This window comes from Rhea americana, unplaced genomic scaffold, assembly GCF_003343005.1.
Source record: "Rhea americana isolate MKP2758 unplaced genomic scaffold, rheAme1 scaffold_198, whole genome shotgun sequence".
Taxonomy (NCBI): Eukaryota; Metazoa; Chordata; class Aves; order Rheiformes; family Rheidae; genus Rhea; species Rhea americana.
This window is the reverse complement of record NW_028186127.1, coordinates 341,589-369,582: the sequence shown is the minus strand read 5'-3', so window position 1 is coordinate 369,582 and position 27,994 is coordinate 341,589. Positions and strand designations below refer to the sequence as shown.

The 27,994-nt window shown below is 40.7% G+C and overlaps 1 protein-coding gene across 1 annotated transcript; it reads right to left on the bottom strand.

Annotated features, from left to right (window-relative positions):
- Nucleotides 1-18,635: 18,635 nt before the first annotated feature.
- Nucleotides 18,636-26,820, bottom strand: RGS13 (regulator of G protein signaling 13). The gene is made up of 5 exons (XM_085303177.1): nt 26,756-26,820; nt 24,182-24,243; nt 23,021-23,187; nt 20,523-20,709; nt 18,636-18,685 (listed from the first exon to the last, which is right to left on the bottom strand). Exons 1-5 carry the CDS (start codon nt 26,818-26,820, stop codon nt 18,636-18,638), a joined length of 531 nt encoding a protein of 176 aa, XP_085159303.1.
- Between the last annotated feature and the right edge of the window lie 1,174 nt (nt 26,821-27,994).

Sequence of the window (27,994 nt, the reverse complement as noted above, 5' to 3'; positions counted from 1 at the left end):
TTTTCTTTCCTCTTTGCATTTGTATTTTCTATTATCAATTGATAAAGGCTTGATTGTAACTCTTCCCATAACTGCTCAGAAATGCATGTGGGGAGCCTGGGCATAGATTTGAACTGCTACCAGGAGGACAGAATGTACTTGCTGCTCAGTAACTTATTAAGGCTATTCAGCTTGACAGAGCTTGTGGATGCTTTGAGTCTGACTAGCAGCATTTGCCAGTGCTACACAGGGAAGCTGTGTGTGTATTCACTCTTTTGTTCTCTGAAATCTTATCTCTACACAGCTTTGGGGGAAAGAAGCTTTAGCAAGGTTCTGTGCTTGCCTCCCTCTGCCACCTGTGTGCCCTACACCAGGGGCACTTGGTGGAGAGTGATGCCTCTGCATCCGAACCTAGATCTACCTCAGGGGCTCTAGCTCCCATAAGTTTTTTTTTTTTTTTGATGCTTAATGAGCTGCAGGAGCTGCTTATCTGTGAATTACTTATGTCTGAGGCAACAGCTGCAGTGACAGGCACATAAATCTGCCTGGAGAGGGAGAGTCCAAAAAAAAGTACAGAGTTGGGGCATCAGTATTTCTGATTCTACTTGCTTTTGAAGTAAGTATCTCACTTAARAGCTGCCTCATTTTGATCACATCATAATCTATGTGAAATAATGTCTAGCATGTAAAATACAGACAGGTATTTGGAATGAATTAGTGGGTTTTTTTGTTTTGTTTTTTTTTAATTTTCCCTACTGACAACAATAAATGTATCCATAGGAAATAGGGCCATTGCTTTGTGTGATCTATTAATTCTGCAGCTGCTTTGCGTAGTATGGTTATACAAGCTCCTACCCTGGTGAAGAATGCCTTTAGTCTCTGAAGYAGGAGAGATGCCTTCAATATGCCTGTTCCTTATACTTACAATGGTGGTGTTATCCTCAGATTTGGAGGGGGGGAGGTGTTACAAAATATAAATGGCTTTCAGCTGAGACAAATCACCTTGTAAGAAAACTACACTGCCAAACACTGTAGCAGTAACCCCTCTCTCCCTTCAGCTAGTTTAATGCTTACATTTTGAAACCATGAAGAGGGAAAGGGAAAAGGGAACAAGTCGTACTGCAAATTCTTCCTCCTATCAAATTAAGCTGTGAATTTTAAAAGATCTTTTACAGATTAAAGATTAAAGTATTTGGGACATAGTATGTAGAAGTATGACTGTTCCTAGAAACTGGAAAACATAAAAATAAGTGATTGCCATTGTAGGTGATAATAAAAAAATAAAAGTGCTGGAGGGCACGTTTCCCTACTTTCATCTGTAATATTTTGCAAATAGCGATAAAAGTGGGTATAGAATACTCTTTTTTTTCAATGTTGCATATGAAGAGAAAACTAATGTTCTTCATGTATCACAGGAAACTACCCAAGTTTGATGAATTGCCCATCTGTGGTAGCCTTCCTTGGAGTAATTTGGCACTTGCTTTATTAGGTTTTGTGTAATTACAGCTCTTCAAATATTGCTTCTATGTCACAGGAGATAGTATCTGAAAAGAAAAACAGGGCAAAAAAGTGACACAGAAAATTGATGTTCCAGTTACATATCTGGAAGGAAATTTGAACAGGCTGTTCTAAAATATCTTGTACTTTTGGCATAGAAAGATATAAAAGCTATGTTGTTGAGCTGCAGAAAGTGTGTGGTTTTTTTTTGTTTTGTTTAATTCTTTTATTTAATCTGGCCAGATCCCTCTGCAGTCTGAAGTCAGATCATTGCTGATCAACACTGGGCTAGTGTGGATCTAGCTTTTGGCATTAATGTTATGCTGGAGACCAGACTTGATATTCTCATTCTGTCTTAAGTTTTGCACAGATTCACACATACCTTATGAGTTTTATCTAATTTCTTTGTTTACAGCATAAAAATAAAGCATATTTATCTACAAGCAATCTAGAGGGATTTAGATCAACAGGGACTGTTAATATCTTGTCGTAGGTGCAGGTGACTAAATACCTACCTCTAAATTGTTGCTCTTCCTAGAAGCTAGAGAGAAAACGCATGGTTTAAAACAATCGAAATAGATCAAAATGCCTTATTTCACTGTTACTATGCGTTTGGTGTACTAATAGGACACACTTCACAGCTTGGGCATAGCAGGAAAGGGAAGACAAAATCCTCCCCTGTTTGTTGTCCTCCCTTGCTACAAGGTGACCTTACGAGTAATGCTGACTAATTGCACCATTAGCAGGCGCTTTCTCCGGTAGTCCAGGCTTCAGGAGAGGCAGGAAAAACACCAAACAGGAAACCTGAGAGGTATCACATGAATGGTCATCTGGAGGCACTGCTGAATAAATGTCTGGTGGAGGTAGGTTGTGCTCTTCCTAAGTATACCAGGAGGAAGTGTGCCTCGCTGACWGGAGATGTTAATCTTTCTGTTTGAGAGAGAAGTTTGAATAAACAGAACACTTAACAAAAGGAGGGGAAAAAAAAGCCYTATGCATGGGTACCAGATGCAGCGCTGTTTGCTTGGCTCCTTTATTTGAGCAGCAGCAGCCAGTCGCTTTCATCTCTGATTCCAGCTATAGTGGCGAGTGTGTGTTGCCCCTTCCACTCTTGTTATTGGGATTTCTATTTCAAGTTTTTTAATTGATGCAGAACTGCCTGGAAATGCTAGGTTGATGCTTGATGTCAATTCACTGCAGTTGCTTTTGGGTAGGGTTTTGGCCCATATCTGATGGAAGGGGAAGAACAGCACAGTGGTGAGGAAATAACTAGGCTAATCTCTTTATCTCATCTAAGTGTCTGGCAGAGGATTCTTGCATTTTTGCAGCATGCTTGTCTGTCTCTTAAAACTTGTGCACTTAAATACAAGGACCACCTTCTTTTCAATCGCACATCTAACTTGATCTACCCTCTTGGAACACATTTTAATTAAATATAATGAACTGATGTAGTAACAGTGYTTCCCCCCTTCCCCCACCTCCGCTGCTTGGCAGCACTTTTCCTTTATTTTCATGGGAAGAATTGATGACATTCAATCAATTTGAGTTGAAGGGAGCTGAAGCTTAACATGCAGATATTCAGCAGATTCATGTGATAAGTAATGGAACATTCTACTTATGGCAAATATCATTGGGAGATATGCAGCAGTTAGAGATGTAGCTGAGAACTTCAATTTTCTTGTCTTTCCTTTCCCTGCCAGTCTACAACCCTGCTAATAAGCTTATAAAAACAACCCTAGTAAGTCTGGCTTCCTATATTATTGCAGTTCTGTGTAACTTTACCCAAGACAAAATTTGTATGAGTGTTGTAGTTGCATTCTTACTCTTCAGTTAATAAAAGCTTTTGCTCAGTTGGACACTTAAATTACCCCAGATAAATGTTTGTAGTAATATCTTCTTTATCAGAACTTGTCAGTAGCTTTCTATGGCACAAGAAAGACCATCAGTTTTTATCAAAACTGGAAATATTAATGGAATTGTATCTGGGTGGTGGCTGATGAGGATTGCTCAGCTCCATGGAGCTCTCCAAAGTTAAGAGAAATCAGGACCTTCAAAACATATTGCCTGGACACTTAGGTGGGGTATGGGAAGCCAGGCTTCAAAACCCAGTATCACCTTTTCCTACAGGTCTGTCTAAAGCTGCAGACTGGTGGCTATTTGTCTGTTTTGTGCTGAAGCTGCTCAAGATTGTATGATGAAGTTTTAACAGAGGTATTTTCTTCCATACAGTRGTTGAGGGTGTTGACCAAACAGTCTTTGGGCTGGGAAGTTCACCCATCCTGGGGTGGCATGATTCTGGTGAGATGGAAACTCACTGTGGAATAACCCACAGCTGCCTATCTGCAGGGATTTGGGGCAGCTGCTTTTGGCTTTGAGTGGAGCACAGCAAGAATCTGTAGCTAATGATTTTTATGTGGTCTAGCTTCTTAAAATAAAAACAGGCACCCAAAGCTGATGTGTTGTTCCGAGACTGCCCTTAGTCTTAATTAACTCTGTCTTCACTAACGCTTTCTGAATAGCCTTTGGCTATTCATAACTGTGCCTCGTGAGGCTGCCTGGGGTGGCTGTGCTGTACATGAGGAATATTTCTGATGCTGGCATCCCCATCAGAGCCCACCTCTGTCAGCCTGGATGAAACTGGGGACGTTGCCATCAGCCTGGGAAAGAACCCCAGAGAGCATGCACTTAAAACCAAGCTAATAAGAGCTTCACCTGCTGCTGGTATCCTGAGCAATATATGTTTTATATGATCTTGAAATAGATGATTTTTTTTTGAGACTAAACAAACTTTGCTCAATAGCTACTGGTTTATTTGTCTGTTGCTTGTGCTATTAGGTCTGTGTCAGGCTAAATCAGAGTATTGGATTATTTCCTGAATTGTTTCTGATAGGGCACAGCTTTGGGAGTAGTGTACTATAATAAATTTACTGAAACATCTGCTTTGCAATATCATTCTTTCTTATATTGCTGACCCAACTCTATGATTTTTAGATTTATTATGAAAATACATTACCATTTAGTACCTCATTAGTTTGCTAAATGTCAGATGACAGAGGGTTTTTTTTTTTCCAACTGCCTTAGTACATAAAAGGAATGAAACCAAGAAAGCTAGAGTTTAATTATTCCATGTCACCAGGACACTGAGTCACTCAATGTGCTGAAGTTATTTRGTAATGTTCCTGGAAGGCTGTATAAAACAATTAGTTTGTAATTTCTCAGAATATATAGTGGCATAATCTTATTCCTCTTACTCATTAAGATTTATTCCAGTTAAAACTTGAGGAAGCATGCTTCTTGCTGATTTTTATTCCTGGTAATTCTTTGATCAAATGTCCCATTAATCTCAATTTTCAGCCCTGTAGTATCAGAGCATCTCTTGGTAAATGCCATCAAGCACCCTTGACAGCTCTATGTGAAAAAACACTCTCTTTAGACAACTCTGTGATTAAAAGGGAGCTCAGGTGAAACCGCAGCACTGCTTAATCTTCTCCTTTCCTCAGAGCTGTGGAGACTTTGTGCACRCACAGGGGAGAGGATGCTGGAAAGGAAAGATGAGATTTACATCATCGGGGATGCAGGCTGTAACGCATCAGAAGACAAGCTGTGTGKGGGGGTTTATTTTGCACATCTGAAATCGCCTGTCCCATTTTCTGATACAAAAGCCAGCAGTGGGCAGAGAGCTTTATTAGGAGTGTTGTGGATTTTACCAGGCTGATGTCTGCTGGCTTCGTTTCCTCTCCCTCTTCCTGTGAACAGCGCGAGAGGAATTGATTATGTCAAAAGCTATGCAGAGGGAATTTCATGGAGGAGAAAAGCGCTTGGTTGCCACAGCTGTTGCCAAAACAAAACTTGTCTTTCGACACATCTTTTAAAATCATAATCAGAAAATCGTGGTGGTGGAAGCTATTGTTTTGGTGCTGGCCAGGTTTTCTGTGCAGGAGACAAGTATAACCACTGGGAAGAAAAGGATCACTTCTGAAAAACTCCTTCAGGATCTCTATCAGCAAGAAATGTATTTCGAAGTTCCTCACAGTCTCAGGATAGTTGTATCCTTCCTTTCAGAATATGCCTTATTCGTGCTTATTCCTATATTCATAGCATATATATGCTATCTCTTATATATATGCTAATGTTTCAAAACATACAGTCATTATTTACTGGTATAGGAGTTTTGAGCACTAAATACACTTTCACAAGTTCTGAGCAGTACATAGTCAGCCAATGGCAAATTCTGAAGGCTAATTTGTGGGTCACTTAATTTTTTTGCTCACTTTTTTTTATAGAGGCAGCTATGGAAGAGACAGGAGGACAGGCCAGAATTTTGGGTTTCATTTCAGGTACTAAAAATACATTGCTATATGAGGTTACTGCAAGCCATTTGTAGTTAGTTGTCAAAGTACATAGGAGAGCAGAGGKGGGAGGCCAGTGGTTTGACTGCTCAGAGGTGCTGGGAATGTGTGCAGCCATCTGCAGCATCACCTAGCAGATGAGGACTGAAATAGTTGCATTATGAACAATGAATAACTTCATGGGGGAGGGAACAGGCACTATTATTATGCAAATAATTAAACAAAAAAATGAACAAAATTCAGCTTGCCAGTGTGGTCTTGTAATCTCCCACACTAATGAAAATGATGGGGCTCATAAGTGGCTCTAAGCATCTGCAGACATTTATCTCAATTTTGAAAAATTCTTTCCAGACCCCTTCCTTCAGATAAGGGGGCCTAAATTACTGTAATGTATTTATCAGTTTATCTGTTTCTCACACTGCTGTTTGCTGTATTTTTTTTGAATGTTGAAAAAATGCATCAATGCTTCACAGAGGGGCAGAATTCCAAATAGCGTTTGTGCAAAAGTCCATCAATTCAGGATTTGCACACAACGTATCAGATTCTTAATTTGAGATACCTTTTTGGAAACCATTTCACTTGAAAGAAGCAGGTGGTCTACTCAAAACCTATTTTATCCCTCCTTTTACACTTATTTCTACTATATTCAATCATTTATAGATAATAGCTGGCAAGTTTACAGAATTTAGCAATCTCTGAAGAAACCCTAAACAGAGCTCTGTTTACAGTTGTTGGGAGGCAGAAGCAAGTTGCACCTCTGGCAGCAGCAGCTTTTTAGAGACTTATTAGAAGAGGACACAAATGACATATCGTAATGGGTATTTATCAGTGTGCTAGAAAAGCACAGGTGGTTTGCTTGGCTGTTGTGTCCTGCAATGTGCATGTTGCCATCACAGCTTCAGCAGATGTCAGCTCTTAGCCATGTCCCCTCCCTTCTATTAAACCAACAAACTGCAGACTCTACAAAGGGAGGTAAATGAGTTTGACTGTAAATAGCTTGTTCAGACTGCTTTATGTGGAGCAAATTGTGATGAGGGCAAGTACAGCTTTGTAGAAGTTTTCTAGTCTGATATTGATTAAGGCAAAAACCTAGCTTTTAAGYGTTTTTAACAGCACTTTGTCACAAATGGAAAGAATACCTGTAAGGAAGTTGCTGATATTTAATTTGAGTTGAAAAGCAGAAGATAAATTCCAAGAATTAGACTTCATTCCTTAACTCAGCCCTGCAGAATCTCAACACTTCAATTAGAAGTGGAAATATTGAGGACACCTAGAGCATTTAAGCAGTCTCCTGTGTCAGGTTTTCTACCATCTGCTCCGATAGCCTATACATAAGATACAGGGGAGGGGGGAAAAATGTATTTCTGTACAGAATGTGGCTGAGATGGATAACAGTAACAGAAGCTCCTTGTCACTATCCCGCCTGGGGGCTCAGCCTTCCTGGGCAAGTGATCCCTGACTCACGACTACACACTGCTTGGTCACGTGAATCTCCAGATCGGCTTGTTGAGAGCACTGGGAATGCTGGATTGGAGATTAGGTACTGCTCGTGAAAATAGCTAAGTGACCTCAAATTGTCAGAGTGGGAACACTGAGCTGGGGAGGCTCCTCAGCTGCTGGGCATCTCTGCCTCACTTCAGGGAGGAGTAGTAATGGTCTGGCCCTCTTTCTGAAGGTTAGCAGAAACCTTCTTGGGTTTGGTGTCACCTAAGTGGCATGGTGGCTGATCTTTTAGCCCTCTCTTTGGGAACTTATTGTGATGTTCAGTGAAGCAAAGTCATAGGAAAAATGGGACTGCAAGTCAAATATTAGCTATCTGATTAACTAATATCAAACAGTCAAATATTTTGAAACAAGCTGTTTGGCAAAGTAATTGAGTGACTTCTGGCCATCCAGGAGGCTGACCTGGTATCTAGCCACAGTGTGTGGCAGGCGTTTTTTTTTTTTTTTTTTTTTTCTCGCTGTGAAGGTGACTTCCCCCACCGAAATAATCATTATTAAATATCAGGCTTTTCCACCCAGCTTCGCACAAGTAGTTTAGACTTTACTCAGAAGACTTCAGGCGAAGTCTCAGTGACAATAAACTCCTTGAAGTGCTCTTTATTTCTGTATCTCAATTGACAACTACAACAGCAACATTATCAGGAGACCTCATCTAGTCCAGTAGGAGGGAGACAAATGCTTTGTGCAGAAAAGTCAGCGGTGCTGGTTCTTTCTGCATCAGCASTAGAGAGCTCTGTTAGAGTGGGTCCACAAGAACAGACTTCTCTGGAGATCTGGTAGGATGTGTGGAAAGACCTTCAGGCTTCCAGTCAGTGTAGGAGTTTCCTTTCTGAGAGAGCTTTTTTTTTTGGTCCTGGAGCTGGTGTTGGTACTAAACCCTTTGTACTCAAGATCTGGAACTGGCAAGGGATGTAATAAAACAGAGAAATGAAGAAAAGCTCTCTAAATTTATTCTTTTACCTTTGCAGTTTTCTGAGGGATGAAAAAACCCACTTGTACAGTTGTGTTTTCCTATGCTGAAATGTAACAAGCAGCAATTAAAGAAATACTGAGAGTTACAGGAACTGCTTCTGATTTTGTTAGAACTGCTATTTTTAGTAGAGCTCACTTAAAGATACTGAAGATAGCTGACATGTAGAATCTTGTATTCTCTTTAAGGTTAATGACTTTATTCAAGACTTTATTTCCAGTCACGTACATATTCAGAAGGAAATGAAAGGGCAAAAAAGGTCTCCTTAGTTACGATGGCACTTGCAGTAGCAAATCTACATGCTAGTTCACTTCGGATTACAGCTTGGAAAGATTTTGCTTTCTTCCTTACTTGTAAGGTTAACTGCACATTGATTGCATTAACCTTCAAATTCTGACAAAGCTGTATATGGGGTAGGAGGTCATGTAGCCATTAAAAAAAAGCTGGATAATTTCTCACACTTTTCTTCAGAATATATATCTATATACATGTGTGTGTGTATAAATATATGCATAGATTTATCTCTAACCTGTGAAATAATACTGGCAGTAACTACACAAATGTGTACTGGACATGTTATAAACTGGTCTCTCTAGCAATGCCTAACAGCTTGTATTAACTCTTTGGAGACTGACATTTAATGCTCCATCTAATCCTGAGTGGTACCTGATTAGCTTTGACACCTTGTTATGTGCTAAATGCTTGTAATGGTAAATAAAGCCAYCTCCTAAATAAAGTAGCAATGTACTTCTGACATTCAGCTTTTAAGAACAAAGTTTCCTCTCCAACAGCAGCAATGGCCTTTTGGTTATGAAAAGGGACCACCAGGCACACAGCTCACAGTTTAAATTAGCAGTTATCGGCCAGATAGGGAAACAGGACCAAGCTGGTGGGCAGATGAAGCTCCAGCTCAAGTTTTCTTTTTCTCCGGTGGCATAAAGAGAGGGAAAAATCTGACAAGTCAAATTTCTGCTGTACCAACAAAGCTCTTATTTTAAAACATCAAAACATCTCTAAGATGGGGAAAAGTTATAGCTTAAAAATAATGTGAAACAAGAGACTATGTTTGGAGTCTAGAAGGGTATGCACATCAACCAACCAGTCTAAAGTATACTTGAAATAATTGAACTCTTCAAGGCTTTTAATGAGGCCAAATGCTTCTAGTGGCCCMAAAAACCCTGAACTCCAAACTGAAAACTTACTCTGCTCTTCCACCAAGTCCTCAAGAATTGTTAACTGGGGTGGAAGCTGATGCAGGAAAAACATGAGAAGTAAAGGAAGCGTTTTCTTGTCTTTTTCTCCACAAGCAGTGGTTATTGTGCATCCCCACTCTGGATACTGCCACCTCTGCTTCTAGGAGGGCTTTGACATCCTCGTCCTTAGATACAATCGGTTCATTGCTTTGCTGTGTCAGATCAGCAGCAGGATAATATAAGCTGTATTGTGTGTTAGGGGAAGGGTTGCAAGAGCAGGTTACGCAGATACAGCACAGCTGTGGAGATACGTGAAGCAAAATTTCTACCAGCAAAGACACTGGTTGCACTGAAGAGCTACGTTCAGGAACTGCAATTAAATGAGGAAGTCAGACCTGCGCGTGTTAAAATGTGGCCTCTAACAAAGAACAAGAGAAGAAAAAGCAAACTGGGAAGGAACAAGTGCTGAAACCAGGGCTGTCTTCCCCCAAGCTACCTACGACTGCTTACACACCCCCAAAAGCTAGCATTCGTGTTAATGCTGCCGGAGTGCTTACTCATATTTGGAGCCCAGTATTTTGTCTGACTTGGCACATGTTCCTTWAGCTGCTGCGCTTCTAGCAGCGCTGGGAAACCACTTCCTCGCTGGGAGCTGCCGAGGCCCTTCGGGCGGCGTCGGCAGCAGCCAAACCGATGCTTGGCAGCAGTGCGTGAGCTGGGAAAGGGAAGGGAGCGCGAGGCTCACGGCTACGCGAGGAGCCACGGGCCGCGCGCAGCTGCTGGTTTCCCTCCCCTGCGGACCGCTAGCGGTGTGTGCCGGCGACGTAACTGCCCGTCCTGCACRTTGAAATCGGTGCAGCTTTGGAGAGGCTAGAAAGGAGGGGTGGAAAAAGGACACAAGAAGTTCCCGTGTCTCCCGATCGGTTCTTTAAACGCTGTTCTGCTTGTCGTGATACCTCTGAGAGCTCCCTTTTGTYGCACAGAGAAATTCTCCTCTTGCAAACCCATTTGCATGCCCAGGTGCTGCTTGTTCATCCCCTTCCAGTACTGGTCGGGACCAGTTCAGGACTGATACAAGAATACAGTACGGGATATCCTAAATTGCTCTAATTTATACGAAAGCTGTTTACCTTGTCTCTTTGCTTTTGGAGCACTATTTTGTTTGTTTCTAATGGAGATATGTTGTTCTTGATAATGCGGTATAGGCACGTCCTTGCTTGTGACACGGTACTTCTTGTTTCTTCACTTATCTGAAAATCTCTGTTCTGGGACTGGTTTTGCTCCTGGTAGGGCGGTTGCATCTACCATTTCGTTTGTAATGCCGACGTAAAGCAGAGTATGCTTTGTGCTTTTAGCCTCAGTGAGCTTTATCACTCATTAGTTGTCACAGGCTTTAATCTCAATGCAAAATTTCTTCTCATATCTTATACCTCATATTAAAAGAAGCATTAATAGTAAGCAGCTGAATTTAAGTTACAAACTTGATGCCGTTATTTCCTGATGTAGCACTTCAGATGAGAGGCAGTATCAATATTGGCCTCCTCAACATCTCTAAGGACCATATTTTCTTTATCCAGTAAAACAAAATTCTACTATACCTGTCCAGAGAAGTAAATATATTTGGAGTTCAGTAGTAGAGCTGCTCGGTCAAAAAATGTGAAGTGGAGCTCCAAATAAAGGAAAAATAGCAACAGTGGAAAACCGACCAAAAGCTGGCTTACATTTTCATTGTAAGGGAGTTTGCATTTCCATACTAACACTTCCCATGATATCCAAACTGGGCTCTTTACGCTACTGATTGTAAACACTTTCTTCTTTGCTTCAGTAATATTACACATGTGGACCAAATAAAATCGCTCTTGGATCTTGCTGTTTCAATGCGTTCAGATGTGTTTACATGAATGGACTGTGCACAAGTTGGGAGGGAGAAGAAAGCTTCTGATCTCAGCATGTGGTAGACTCTAAATTGTTTTAGAAAGTTGTGTGTTAGATGAAATGGGAAGCCAGAGTCTTTTTATAGTACAGTTTCTCTTTATTTTACATAGCTCTTGTTATTTCTGGTCCTAGAGGAGTGATGTCTTAATTAAAGCATTCTAGCTTCTGAAGCCTATTGGTCACATGTTAATTGTATTTTTTAGTTGAAAATCRTTCAAATAAAATGGAACGAGAATAGACTGCTGGAAAATTTAGCTTTGTTTAACATTTAGATGCTTGACTGATGCAATTTCCTTCTGTAAGTACCTCTGTATACCTAAATGATTAAATTAGACTTAAGCACTACACACTAAAAATACTCTAATATTCAAAATACAGAATTATGCAGTCATATGGAAAAAAGTTGGCTTGGTGTGGTAATGTGGGTATTCTGTTTTTAATTTGACATTTAGTAAGAATCCATCTTACCAAGTAGTTGAGTTCTGTTCATGTTGTCTCTCAATTCTAATTTAGAATGCTTAACAAGAGTAGCAGTGTGGTGATAGCATCTAAACCACTTTAATAGATTACAAGAAATGCAACACTGGTTAGGTTGCTCTTTTTGCGTTGGGTTTGGGGATGGTGGCCATCTTTCAGATGGTTATAGTGGATGAGGAAGGTACCACAGGGGTGGTCTTTGTCTGTGCCAAGGCAGAGGGATCAAGTCACTGATGTGCTCCTCAGTCCATGGGCTCTTCTCACCCCCTGCTGTGGCTGAGGGGGGCTCTCTACTGACATGGGTCTGGCCAGAGAGGAAGGTGGTGGGGTGGGGAAGGAGATCTGGCTGGAGAAGAACGGACATGCGTCTGGACTACTTCAGCTGTTCTTGTTCGGGGATATTTTCCCCAAGAAAGCTAGGATGCCCCTAGGGCTGGTGAAGTTTCTCACCTGCTGGCTTTTCAGCTCTCTGCTGCTCCTTCCTGTCTCTTCTGGAGCAGACTGCCCTGATGCCCTGAGGCTCTCCCTGAGGACCACTAGCATTAGCGTCATGTAAATATATGACAGTCTGGCCCTCTGTGTCCAGAAATCCTTCCAGGTTACATCACTGCTAAAGCCGAACCACCTCAGCACCACGAGACGTGCTTTTATCAAACCAGTTTCTCGGCAGCGGTTATAAACATGTGCTAATGGGGTCAGATAGTTCTTGGCTCCAAAACTGAGCTTGCTGCTGCTGTAGAGTGCAGGCAGGGTGAATTAACACCTGCAATGGGCTGCAGAGCTGTTCCAGTTAGCTGACTTCACTTCTAAGCCTTTAGATGCTAGGTGGAAAAGCTAATTTTATAGCCAAAATGACTGGCAGGCCAGCGCAGATATCGACATGAAGAAATTTATTTTTCAGAGGCTGTGGAAAAATAGTCTGTTTTAATTAGAATATTAGTTTCATGTACCACTGCACAATAGTCAATAAATCCAAATTAAGTTACTAGGGGCAAAATGTTCAGCATGCTCTGTGAAACTTTCACCTATTAGAGTAGGTCATTTGTCTGCTACATTTCATCTTTACTGTTTGATCTCGTTGATCAATATGGCTTACGAAAGCTCTATGAATCCTTGAAGCTTTGGTAATATTGTACCCTGGCAAATCTACTGGAGAAACAGAGCTAGACAGAACATGGCTATCCCACCAACTGCTTTGACTTTCAAGGGAGCTTAAATTAGTTCTTTTATAACTGATACTGGAGGTGGATTTTTGCCTACTCTTCAGTACTTAGCAATGTATAACTGTCTGATTTAAAACACCAGTGATCTGTTCATCCAGCACATTGCAAGTACAAAGACAGTCGAGGCTATCATCCTCCCTGGGCAAGTTCATCCTAGGTTAGCACTAGCTGTGTTGCTAGGAAGTGAGTGCCATGTGGTGCTGCAGCAACACAAGTTTAACAAGAACAGCCCCACTGTCACTTGCTCTGCAGACCTGCTCCTGGGTTTATGTTCTGGGGTATCTGTGATTTCATGACCTCAGTCCTGGGTTTAGATCCAGGTGAGTAGGCCTGTGAGTAAATCCACAGACCCACTCAGCTTATGGGCCAGGTACTCCTGCAGAGCAGCAGAGAGCTGCTAGAAGCAAGTCAAGTTTGACTTTGCCATGGTTTGTCCTTGGGGCTTGTAGGAAAGCTGTTTAGACGCGTCTGGGAAGACTTGGTTGTATGTTAATGCGTTAGTTGTGCTTTGAGACGTGTTGTCTGACCTGATCATGAAGACAGACTCAGATCCTGCTGGAAACCACAGCAAGAGGCTCACCGTGTACAGAGCTGGCAGAGATCTTACAGTACCCTCCAGGTCACTCTTGAGAGGATACGGACTTATCCAGTGGGTCTGTAAAGTGACAAATGTTCATCCAGAACTAGTAAAATTTACTGGCTAGAAGTCTTGCATTATAAAATGGTTGCTTAAGGAAAAAAAAATCCTTAAATACATGAGTTAAATGTTTTGGAAAAAATTGAATGGAAGGAGTAATGGGAGGGCAATAGGAAGGGAAGGAATCTGAAGAGCTAATGGAGTAGATAAGAAAGCAGGATGACCACTGGCAGAAAGGGCAGTGAAACTGGTGCTAAAATGAGAAGTAGTGAGAATGAATAAGATAAGGGATTAAGCAAGTAATTTTTTTATTAGCACGTATTTGAAGAAGGAACAATGTACTTGTACAAAACTCCCCAAGGGGATTGGGGGGGAAACACAGCAAACATCTGACATACTGCAGTCTGCAAAACTAAGACTTAMGGGAGTTATGGATATTGGTGTTGTGATAAAGTCTTTCATCATATAGAGTATTTCAACATCAACTGAGCAATGGAACAGGATGGACAATGATTCACAAAGAGCCTTTTGCTTTTTTAATAAATTGCAAAGGTTATGAATTATGAGGCTAGAAACTGAGTATTTCTTGGTCCATTGGTAAAGAGAAATTCATAGAAAATATTGATGGTTCCCACTGTTGAAATGTTACTGCTGTGGTACTGCCTCATTTGTTAATAACTTACCAGAGTATGTGTTATGAATCACTTATCTTTGTAATCACAAATGTATGAAAAACTTCTTTTATAAAAGTCAGAATCAAATGTTCTTTGAATATTTATGTAAATTTAGCTCTGTACCTTTTTATTTTCTCAAGCAAAGTCAAAGGGGATCATGACATAGTAGGAAGGAAATAACTCCAATGAAATAAATGTGTATAACTATTTCCTAAGAAAAAAATGATCTCGTTTATTCACCTGTTGTTGTTACTGAGGTGATTACTGGAATCTGCGTTTACAGACAAAGGTGTGGGAGCAAGTTGTTTGCCTTGGCTGGTGCTCTGCGTAGCAATAGCCCTAGTGATAAGTCAAAAATTCCCCAGAACATGCATCAACCCGAGACTAGCGAGATGGGCGAACCAGAACACAAAGCAGAGGTAACAGCTTAAATCTGTTAGTAGTGAACACTGCTTTCCTTCAGGACTTGGCAAGTGTACTGACAATTTTTCTTCTCTGATTATAAGCACTTCTGATGCTTGTGAGATGTAATCTTTCAGCTGTGGTTTCACAGGACAGCCCAGCAGAGCATACCCCGCTACCCCGGTGAAGGCTCCCGCTCTCCGCAGCTGAGCAGGGAGGCAGTGCTCGTATGAACTCCTTGCTGTGCTTTCTGGTTTTTTGACTTGTTCTGACTTGCTTCTCACTGAGGCATGGATTTCCAGGGAAAAAGGATTTATAGGGGAACAGGCTCGTGGAGGAGAAGCTGCAGCCCTATCTCCTGCCTCCCTGTGAGGCTCTGGCCTTGTGCTGTACAGCCTCTGGTTCCTTCCTCGTCCTCAGGTCTCCGCATGCACTGCTGAAGTCCAGAGAGGTGACACGGCACTGCAGAGCTGGGACTGTGAAGGAGGTCTGTGGCCCACCCGTGGGGGCTTGTCATAGTTAAAACCCCGCACTTGCACAGGTTTCTCAGGGTGGACCTACTCTGTTTTCCCATCCTGTGAGGTACATGTCTCTGCTGAGGCTCTGGATACTTCCAGTGTACTTAGTTCTGCAAAATCCCAAGTACAAGACAAATTTCTGTATCAGCCTGCTCAGCTGCAGTGAGATGAATTATGATAGCAATTTAAGAGGAAAAAGAAAGTTATGGATAGAACAGCTTTTCAGCAAATGGCTTAAGAGGTGATAATGGGTGAGAAAGTTTACAAGCGTGAAGCCTTTTAACATAGTTGAGAAAGCTGACTCGATTCAGTTGCATGAACGYGTGGACTCAGCGCCATCGAGATGCCCTAGGACGTTCTGGATGGCCTCCACTTGCTCCAGAGGACCTCTCAGGTGCCCCGAGGGCATCTCAAATAACACTACATGTTACGTAGTAGTGTTTAGACGACTGAGTCAGACCGGAATRTATATGTACTTAGTGCTGACAGTTTACATTATACTCAACGATTTCTGGTTCTRTGTCACTATTTCTATAAGGGCACATAGACATGCATTAAAATCAATGAAGTGATGCTATCTGGAATCCATAATATGATACTACCATGCTCCTACCAATTTCACAGTTCTGCCTACGTGGCCCATACCTTGTTACTGATGTGATGAGACTTCMCTCGTCTCAGAACCTGCACATATATGAAGTATAGAATCCACGAGAATGTGTGCTATGCTACGTGCTTTCCCACTTTTTAACTTGCTGCTGATGTGTTTTACATTATTTCTCCATAAAATGTGCTGCACTTGTTTTCTCCTATTTTTTAGCGTATGGGAGGGAAAAATAATGATTCATAACCTCCTGTGTACTCTAACTAGATTGTGATTGGGGGCTGCTATTTTAATTATAGGGGTTTTTTTTAGTTTTTCTTTTCTAAGAGATTAGAGCTCAAGATTTTAAAATCATGAGCATCTTTAAAGGAAACAAACAGTTATTAAAATGCTGATAAATGCTTGCCRTAGAACAAAATGGTCTTATTCTAAGCTAAGCAGACTTAAACACTCTTGATGATCAAGACTTCTCTAAGGGATGCCTAAATTCATAGGTTTTATTTAGTCTCTAGTGGATCCTAAAATGTGTATGATTCACATCCTTTCAGTATGTGTTTTGAATGTTGTTCAGAGGGCAATGTGATAACTCATCTTCATCAGCACTTGCTCAGTTTGGATTCATTGGAAATTTTGGCATCGTACCACCAGAAAAGACTACAATCCATAGCCACGTGAGCCAGCTGTCTAAYGTGGCATGTGCAGCAAGATATATATTTTTTTAGAAGACTTCATCCAGTGTGCTCTCCTGTGTGTTTAGTGAACATACACCAAACGTTCCTTTCTAAAGAGACCTGTGAGTGCGACAGTGCTGTATACTTAGCAATACCTGAAAATGCTACAGTCATTTCCCTTTCTTCTCAGTATGTAAGTTCCTAAATATCCCCATCTGCCCTGCAATTAATGATCAACATCTCTACTTGTATTTAAATTGGCTGTCTATGGTACCAAGTTCTGGATATTACTTCATTACTAAGCCTACGGTGAGACTGTTAATAACTCTTCCTGGGATTTGAAAGCAAACTATCTAGCATTTTTATTAAGTAAAAAACTGATAAAATTGAGGAGAGGGAAAATAACTTAATCTGTGAAGGATTTTGGTTATACTACAAAGATTCTGTATATATTCAAGTCATTTGTATAGAAAAGAAGAGTACAYGCTATTCTTGCAATTTCGTTCTGACTCTAGTTGCAGATTTTTACCTGGTGTCTCTTAGACTTGATGTGCCATCTGCATTTGTTACTCTCCGTTTATCATCACCTAGACACCAAGAGTGGTTGTGAAACGCAGAAAAACTGTGGTGTCACAATACAGCATGGATTTCATCCCTTAGTGATTAAGAAAGTAGGTCAAAGCAGTTCACATTTAAAGGCTAAATACGATCTAATTGTCGGCTCTTTACACTAGGAAGTTTTTGTTTACTTGTTCTGTTTCTTTTTAAGGCGTCCCAATAGTCCGTTCCCAAGGCCAGATAGCAGTTAATCGATATAGTAGATTTTATTGATGTAAATTTTATCTTGCCAAACGTTGTGTGTTTGAAGAATTGCCATTGTTAGGATTTTAAATTTTATTTTTATTATTAAAGAATAAAAGTATTAGTAAGTGAGAAGAAAGAGAATTCTGCTAACTTAGTTAGCTATTTTAACCTTTTATCTATCTTCACATTAATCACTAAAAGCTGCTGTTAGCAAATACCTTTTAATGTTGTCCGTCAATGGAAAGTGCATCTGAGCTCATTCAAGCACTATTAACGAGAACGTTAAGAGCAGTGATTTGCTGCTCCTGCTGCCATTAGCTACTGTTATTATGGATCGTGTGACCTGCTGAAATACCTTGTTGTTGCCGTGTGTGGTAATGCAGAAGGAAAATAAAGAGAATGTATTTACCAATTAACAATAAATATATTTTGAGGAAAAAAAACTTCTCGTCCCCCCACCCCCAGCTTAAAGCCTTTTAGTAGTTTCTAGGAAGTCCTCAGTAAATATGTAATTTATAAGCTCTGCAGCAGTAAGGGGTGTTAAGCACATGACTTAGGGTTTATTTTGATATCGCTTCATGCTATAAAAACTTGTGTTTGTGGTTCCTCTGTGCTTTCTCTGAGCAATCTCTGCACCTTTTTATTTTGCCCTGGATAAATGATCAGCATGTTCCCTATTGCTTCTCAATATTTCCTACTGTGTTTCTTTGCCTTTGAGGCTGTGACACTTGCAAGGGCAGTCGAACCAAAGTCCAGTGTAATGTACAAATATGAAAGTTGGCGGCAGCAGCAGCGACTGCACTATCCCTGCCTGGATTCCTGGGTTTCCTGCGGAGGAGTGTGGGGGGTGTGCGTTTTCTGTTTYTTCTTCCGAGTGGATTTATTTGAGCTGAATGTCCACATCTTAGTATGATAATCCTTGTTTATAGGGTCACTGCAGAGGGGAAGGTTTATCTCCTATGTTAACGATTTATTTTCTCMCAAGGTTGAGAATCCCTTGAAGCCTTCTGTACAACTTAGGTTAGGCTCACACTTGCTTTGTATCTCGCTTTAGACTTAGGCATAAATTCCAGGAAGAGTGTTTGATAAAAATAGTAGATAAGGAGTTCCTGGAGCCTTACACAACTGATAGAATACAAATACCAACGTTTTTAGTGGAACTGGGCAACAAGACTTCAGAACAACCATACTAAGCCAGATCAAAAGTTCATCTGTCCCAAGAAATTGCCTCTGACAACAGCTGAGAGCAGAAAAATAGAGAAAGTATATTTATATATATTTTGTTGGAATATGCAGGAGGTAAGAGAAGAATGCTATCAAAACAACCCCCCCCTCTTTGGTTCAGACTTCCAAGCCATTAGGAAGCTTTTAGTAGCTCTTAATAAACACACTTATCTGGCATCAATAAATCACTATGACTCTCTTCCCAAAAGGAATTTATATTGTGCACCACAACAATACCACTTCTCAGGGAGTCTGAACAATTATTTATTTGTGAGAGAATGAGTTAYTCCCTAGCAATATTTTCATATTCAATATTTCATTATACTGTAAAGGGAAATGTCTTACAGGACAGCTATAGTTTTGCCTTGTCACAAGGCAGGTGCTACAAAAGTAAAACCCAGTTTGTTCRTTGTCTGCACTGTCCTGTGTTTTCATGCTTGCCTTGTAAAGCAAAGAGTTAAATGTTTAGGTTAGAAAAAAGATTCTCAGTGAGAGTAAAAGCTTACTGTGAAAAGTGGTCTAATGAAATAGTGTGGGTCYCCMATAGGAAGATTAAGTTTTTCCCAAGAGATGCAAAGCTTACATATATAAAGTTATATRTGTGTGTGTGTGTRTRTATATACATATATATACACACATATATACACATATATAGCCCTTTTAGCTGGGCAGCAAGTTACAGCTTAAATTGTTATAAAGAGTGAACTGGCAACRCAATTGAAGTAACCTTAAATAAATTAATCTGAATAAATATTTCATTTCTGGTGTGCAGTCACCCTCGAGGATCAGTGTGATGCTATCAGGGCTTGCTCGGCTGCTACCAGTGACTTGATTGTGAAACTTGCTCTCCTCATTCCTTGGAGTAATGCAGACTGGGGGCTGGATGCACCCCTGACTGTCTATGGCCTTCAGGGTCTACGCTGAAGTCCACCAAAAGTTGTAACTGTTGTAACTGAAATCTCTCAAATCAAGACTTGAAGATTGAATCTCATTCAAAAAGAAAAAATAAACTGTGTGTTGATGCCGGATCAATAGATTAGCAAACCTACTTTGCACTTAGTGTATGACAGTGAAAGATGGAGACACCTGTTTGTAGATAGGATGATACTCTAGCGTCRGCTCTCCTTGTATCTAGTTTTTTGAATGTTTAAAGAATACATCTGTCCATATCTAAAAAAAGAGACATGAAATACTAATGAGTTTTATCCCTGGAGATAAGCATGAAACACTAGTGGGGGATGTGTAGTATTATAGCACTGTAGATTAAGTACTTTTGTAGCATATGTGGCACATCATAACACAATGTGAAATCAGCTCTACACTCTRTGAACACTGTACTTCACAAACTGAGGTTAAGCAAATGGTGGAACTTGAATTCCTCTTGGGCTATTGTTCTTTCTTTGATTTCACTATATTCTTTCAAAGTAACAGGTTTAGGAAATGCAGCAATGCAGATTTTTCTTCTCTTATGTGTTATAAGTAGCCAAATAAGCGCTTATTTCCTGGTAGTATCACCCTTTTATGCATCAGGTCTTTCAAATTAAGAATATTGAAAATATACCGCTAGAGCTGTTGAATTTCAGTAAAAGACTGCAGAGTTTCATACTATCATTTTGATGAAAACTTCTTGAAATTATTTTTTTTTCCATCATTTTTCTCTTTTTTTTGGGGGGGGTGATAGTGGTGGTTAAAGCTCTCCTATGTGAGAAGAAAGGAAAGAGGGGACAATAGTTCCTCCTCAGTTCTAACATCAACATAACAGTTTAGCAGGTTGATACTCATCTACTGCCTGATTCTTTTTTTTCCTGTTTATTTTAAATTTTAGAAATTCTTGCAGGGCAGAAGAAATCTTTAACTTATTGTTGGATTATTGCTATTAGTCTGAAGGCTCTGTTTGAGTTTTTGATAGAACTTTGATTCAAGGAATCGAGGGTAAGAATCTCTTTCCATATGCATGTAGATTATTYTCTGTGCTTCATCAAAACAGGACTCTGTTGGTTCTTGAAGGTTCCTGGTAATCGTTTTCCTCACAGGACTGTCAATGTTAATCTGAAACATAAAATAACATTACTGAAGTTGCATTGGAAACACAAAAAGGAAGGGCACCRAAGAATGAAGTTTGGTGAAATGTGTTGAATACCTTTTATGTAAGCGTGTGTATAYAACTGTGTGTAAACCTACGGGACCAATTTTTATGATATGTTTTATGTGATATGGGATGTAGAGAGGAGGTATGGTAGATATCACCAAAAATGAAGTGAGATAGAAATCAGTTTAACGCTCATGCCTCTGAATCCTTCTACTGTAAAGTCAGCACCTAATCAAAAATCTTGATTGCTTGTGACAACGGCTGCCGGTGCTGCAGTCTGCCCCGTGTCCTTCATGCAAAGGCCGGTTTGGTGAGGCCTCGTGCAACGAACGGAGGCCAAACAGTGGTGAAGCAGCTACTGCTGGAGCCATATACAGATGTCACGCCCTAGCTGTCAGACCCTAGGGAGGTATTTCTGACTTGCTACTTCTAGGAAGTATAGGAACATGGATGTGACTCTGGAGGAAGAAGTCCTGAGGACATAGGTTGCATAGACTAGTTGCAGTAGCTACTTCAAATATATATATTTTTAGAGGATATTCTGTAGAAGAAATAGCTGAAAGGTGCTGATGACATCCAAGCCACTTTTTACCCTCTAAAAATTGTTCCTAGAGCTATGATTAACTTCCTAAATACAAAGCATAACTCTTGATTTCTAGTGAACTCAAATGAGCAGATGTTCACAGTACTGCCAATTTGTTGAAATTATGATGGACTCTGGATTAAGGTATAGTAGAGTCTCTATAACAGATATATTTGTCAAAGGCCTGATTCCTAGAGCTCTTCTGTTGCACTCAAGGTTTGTCCCAGACAAGTAGATGCTCTGCAGACATGTAAGAGAGAAGTTTAGTAATAGGAAATTTTCCAAATAACATGGGAACTTTATGCAGGGGTGTTAGCCCAGGATGCATTGCATTGCTTTTGTGAACTTGTTTTTTTAGAGTCAAAAGGAGAGCTCTAACAGTGTGAGCTAGTGCAGATGTCTTTACTGTGCTATTCTAGAGGAGTCATTTGAGTTGCAGCTTTTAAATACTGCTGAACTTTGAACATAAACTGCATTAAAATCCTCGTTAACATCTACCATTTTAGGATGGTATCTAGTTTTTATGTTAATAGCGAATGGCAAGGAAATAAGAAATCAGTGTGTGCTTAAGATCTAGAAATGAGGAAGCTAATAATGASGTTCAAGTACATCAGTGGGGCTGGGATGGGGGATTCACACAGCTTATTTTTAGCTGTCCTGATTTAAGGCTTTACTTTTGATAAATGAGTATGTGGTTGGCRATACTGACATCTCTTGAAAATGAGTGTCTTGCTGAGTTTCTTATGGCCTGCATATGCTAAAAATAAGAAATCAAAAAAAGACACAAAAATGTGTTGCCTTTAAAATTGTGATTTAAAACCCCTGCAAGAAGCCTTCAAATTTCCTAAAGTTTTAGATTAGTAGGAGTATTTTAATTGTTTAAAGCTGAGAATGCTCTCAGACACCATCTGGGAATGAAGCTAGATTGTTTTTGGCTTGCCCTGCGGTGTCAACAGGGAGATTATATTTTGAGAATCCTTAATAGCTTTATGGTTTTGCATAAACCAGAAAATCTATGATGATTTTTTTAAGTTGTTACAGGCCAGGGCATGCAGATGTAAAGCAAAAGAGTAGTAAGCAGAGATAATTCAAGGCTGTAGAGCATGACCTGCTGAGCAAGAATGACTTGGGCTTTTTTGTGTAGCCACTTTCCAGGGGGGGGGAAAATTGCTATTGAACACTTCACWTACAAATCCAGTCTACTTCCCCTAAACACAGTGCTGCTGTAGGCAGAAAATGATTAACGTTTTTTGGAACCTTCTGGCCAGATTTCTGAAGGGACAGGATTTGGTTAAAGGTTTTTACTTGACTTTGTTTCTTTTTACTTTCGCAGAGAGTGGACTAACATATTCATGCAAAAATGGCCTAACCCAAATTCTACTGAAATGAGATCAGTGGCCCCTGGATCACATCCTGGRAAGAGGAGATCCAAAAACTTGGTTCTGTACACATCTGTGCCTTTCGCTTGTATCCCTGGTGGATTTGGCTGTAAGGTTTGCCTGTCCACAAAGATGTGGAGGCAGTATGAAAATTCTGGGTGCAGAAGGTGTGGGGAGGACGGATGGCAAAGGTCTCTGGTACCCTCTTGTATATAGGAGTGCGAGCATCTGTCATTGCATTTTGTAAACCGCATCACACTTCAGACTCCTCTAGTAAGGAAACAAACAGCTSATGTTATGATATTTCACCTCGTTAGGAGCTTGGGCTTGAATGTAGTTTGTAAAGAGTTTCCTGGCCACCAAAATCCTTTTCCTTTGAGACGTGATCTTCTTATAGGCTTCACAAGCAAGCCAGAACTTGATGTTTTCATCACTGTGCTCTGTCTCCAAGTAGGTCTTGTAGATCATAGGACCGTCTGTAAATATTTCAGAAGTCAAACTTCATGTACTGTGTGGGTGCGCGTTACCTTTAGAGATCTTGGAAGGCAGTAAGGATGTTTACAAGGCAGTATAATGCTTCATTCTACACCTATAARTATTGTTATTAGAAAGATTATAACAAAGTGAGGAATTAAATGCTCCAACTGATCCAGAGCCCTAGACTTTAAGGAAGTATTTCTTTAGGTGTGCAGAGCTCCCTTCAATGTCAGTGCCATTTCACTATGCAGAGGCAGAGCATGGGAAGCCTTGTGCTTCCTGGTCTGCAGAAACACTATCAAATATATCCAAGGACTGATAACTATTTTGAAATTCCAGCTCCAGCTTTGCATAGGAGGTATCATTCATGCATGTCATGTGTACCAAGTAATCATGATATGCATAAAATTAAATAAACCTTTTCAGGCTAATTTCCCTTTCTTCCTAAGCTTTTTTGTTTTTTTTTCTTTCCCCCATTGCTCTAATTGTATAAAGTGAAGCAGTTAAGAATGCTTTTTTCAATAAATAAGCAGTTTTGTACATRAAGATATATCTCTGAAACACCTGGTAAGAGGGTTTGATGGTAGCAATTAGTAGAACCTTAGTAAAGAGGGTTTTTTTATTTTGTTTTTGTCATGATTGCATCTGACCTGCTTTGTACAGAATTATATAACAGAGCTGGTAAAATGTCTGTAGCCAGGAGAACACTTATGAGGCTTCACTCAGTGCTGTTGCTTGTCGAGCATGACCAGTGCTTACAACTGTAAGACGTAATTTTGGAGTAAAACCTATGCGGGATAAATCTCAGACCTGAGCAGGGGGCCAGGCGGCAGCGCCTCTTAGGCGTGTCGCGTAAAAGGTGGCTCTGCAGTAGCTGCACACGCAGTGTTGTGCGTACCCTGTCYTAGGACTTCTTGACCTTCATTTATGGAAACTCCCCCCCCCCCCTTTCCTCCTCCAGTAAATCCAACTAGGGTTAAAACAGTTACTTACATTTACTYGTTATCAGCTTTTCAAAGGACTGAGACCACTGGAGAACTTCCTCCAAAGACACCCTTTAGGAAAAAAAGGAGATTATTGCAGCATTAGGAGGAATAGCTTGCTRTGGCTAAAGCCCGCTATACAAATTGAAATTTTGAATTGAAAATCCRTCCCCTAATTTAAATGTGATATACATGAATTTTGCATTTAAAAGGCTTTTCTGCATGTCTTGCATCCTGTGCTAACTATGCTGAAGAAAGTATTCTCTTCACTCTCCTAAACGTTCAGTTCCCTCTCAAGATACTTCCATGTAATTCCTGGGGAAATGGCATATGCTTATTTGGATAAGCGAAAGGAAAACATTAATTTTCTAGACTAACTACTCTGGGACAGGAATCAAATAGTTGTTTAATGAAATGTTGAGGATTAGGTTTGTATTTAGTAGCAGAGTCTTTGTGGGCTCCAGATCGTCTTGTAATGTTTATGGGCCTTTACGGTCCAAGTTACCAGCTGACTTATCAGCTGAGATCTGGAGCTCTGAAGGGAAGACAAATAACGAAAGGTTAATACAGTCTCAGCCGTACGGGGACATATTATCCATTCTATCTCCAGTTGTTTATAGCCGAGCATGACACAGTTACTAATCCAGGCATAGCTCTTGGAGGTGCCTGAAGACGAATTTTTTTTTTGTTTGTTATTCTCAAGCGATAATTTCACAAGATTGTAGGAGTCTCTTGGCTGATTCTGGGAAAGAGTATGAAAGCAGTGAGGTGAGAGACTAAACAATTTAAGGAAAAATAAATACTTGGTGGCCAAACTGCAAGTGAATGTAAATTACCATGGCTCCATTTACACTAGGTGATATTTTTCCTGAGCTTTGCAGGACCTAAGTTCTGGTAACTTAAAAATGCTTCTGTCAGTAGAAAACCCAGGGAATGCACTCCGGCAGGCGCGCTCAGCGGCGTGCCGGGCAGACCTGGGAGGAGATGGCTCTTCTCCCCGGGCACAGCCTGTCACGTGAGCTGCTGATCTTAGCAGCAGCTACTCAATATTGCGAAGCTCAGATATAAGTGTATATATGCAACTTAAGAGTAAAATTGGCTTTGGTGTGAGTGCTGTGCGATGCTTCACAGGTGTTACCTGCACAACAGCCGTCAGTAGATCTGCAGCCTTTTTAATTGGTGATCACCCTTTTATTTATCAAGCTGATATTTTTTTTTCAGAGAAAGGGAGAGAATTATATCAGGCTCACCTGATCGGTCTGATATCCTCATCAGAAAAATGCAGTGTCATGGGAACTTCACCGCAAACGAATTGTGGTGTTAGCTCTCTAGTAACTCTTGCTAATACATGCCTGTGTCTTGTCAAAAGATGTTTTTTCTCATGCATTATTGGKCTTCTCTTTTTGTAAACTCATGAATTGTGTGGTTATTGGAAGTGAGAATCTTAGTCTCTCTTCCCCCCCCCCCCCCTTTTTTAAGAGCTGCTTCTGAGTCATACTGGCTGTTACTGACGCAGGTAACTTTTTACCCCTGTCAGCAACGCTACTCTGTATAGAGTAAGTGCTGATCTGGTCCGTCTTGCTGAGCATCAGCAGCAGTGCGCGTTATTACCGTTTCTGATTATTTGYCTTTAGCATCGATCTGTGAAGCAGAAAGAACACTGCCTGATGGGGCAGCTGACCCTGGGGGAAAACCTTCTTACTCTTTTTTTTTTTTTCCTCCTTTTAAACTCGGAAAATGTGAGCATGGGTTACTAGGACCTGTATTAATACTGCTCATTTATTTGCTGTCCTGGCTGTAATCTTTTTGCTGCACTGATGTGCACTGATGTACTACTACATGATAGAATTTACTGGCGAATATTCTTTACATTGAAAAATTTGAACATTCTCTTAAAAAAAAAAATGAAGCTTAATACCCAGAACTCAAAAGTTGAAACTAGAAAATGCTACTGAAACACCTCGTGGGAGTTCCCTTACTGCACCCTCCCCAGCGCGAGGGGCTTCCCTGGCCAGGTTGCACCGGTTTCCCTGGGGCCGAGCCGGTGCTGCGTGGCGGAGGAGCCTCCCCGGAAGGCACCGCGGGCAATGCTGCCTCAGCTTCTCACCTAACCTCACCCGGGCAGCAGCCTCGGGACGCCTCAGACGCACCTCAGTGCTCGCTGCAGAAGACATTTCTTCTGCAGTCAATAAATCGATGCAGTACGTGATCCGATGCCCAGTTCTCTGATGCGTTGGATAGGGGCTTTCCAGGCACCCTGGCACTGCACCCTGGCTGAAGTCCTGACTATTCCTGGGCTTGCAGGAGACACTGAGCCCCATCTCTCACCTGCCCCGGGGCACAGCTGCCTACGTGGGACCCACGCACGTATTCAGCATTTACCAGTGTGCTACTTGTGCTCCCTTAAAGTAACTGGCTCTGTTAAAGGCGGTCACTCGGGGCAGCTGTGAAGATGCTACGTACTGTGCATGATATTAAGCCTGAGCAGGAAACTTGCACTGTGAAGTTTGTGATCTTTTCCTTTTCTCTCCTATTCAGACAGCTGTACATGTTGCAGAATACAAGAGTATTTACCATTACTTACTTGGTAGTGATCCTGTTTTTCTCTGCCCTGAATATCTTGCAAAGCCAGCAGGTATTTAGACTCATTCTCCTAAACATGGAAAAATGAGATTTAAACCTGCTACGCTCAGTTTTGCTACCTTATGTTTTGCTTATAGTTCAGTCTCCTTATAGCAATGCTACCAGTTCTAACAGTGTTTTTATTTTATACATCTGTCTTCATGAATCATGGCTGAAGCATTAGACCAAAATACATTTTTTGCATTGTGGAGCTTTGACTTAATAAATAAATAAAATATCAAGCAACCTGATGGATATCTCTTAAGGGGGGGGGGAATAGAAAAGCTAATTTTCCCTCTTTCTTTCCCCACTTATGAAAGAAGACTTAAATTCTTGAGTTTGACCCAAAGCAGATGAAAAACAGGAATCTCTTCCCTAGAAATTGAGGAAGCCTCAGGTCAGGGATCACAGTTGGTATGAAATGAACAACTTTGAACGACTTCGTATCTGAGAGAGATTTGTTGGTTGAATATCACCTAGTTAATATCAATAAAAAATGAAATCTTTAACTTTCATATACAGATAATAACTTCAAGAAATGGTGCTGTTTTTCTTAGGGATGAGGTAGCTAAGTTTTTCCTTTTTAAAAAATGTCAGGGGAGCAGAGTTGTGAGCTGAACTATGTCTGTTTACTCTCCTTTGGCTTTCAAGAGATGCCAAATTCTTTACTAAGCTTGTGTGGGACACTGAGTGAGTTTGTATAGACCTGCCAAAAATCAAGTTTTCTTCCACACTAATTACTTAAACTTGGTTTCTTTCAGTTGAGGGCTTGCTGGCACGTACCACTCGCACAACCAGATTTTCCAGCCAGCTGAAGCACCTAACCAAACGCAGCACAAGGCTGTATCTTCCAGCGGGGTATTTGGGACCTGGGAAACGATTGCRTTTACCTTGCTGTTCCTTTCTTTGCTCCTCTGACACCTATATCCAGCTTTACATTATTTGTGAACCTTGCCCAACAGTTTTCCTGCAGGGCAGGAATCAAGTTATGCCTTTAAATTTTGGCATATGATTAGAGTACCCAATGCCCTCCAATTTGGATGTTTTCACATCACAGTCATGGTCTACTATTCACCAAAATACAAACAAAATACAAATTTCTGCTTATTTTGAAACCTAAAGTGGCTGATATAGCTAAACTGTTGTGCAAGAATGATCAAGAAGCATTAGATGAAGCAATATTAAATAATCCAATTAAGCT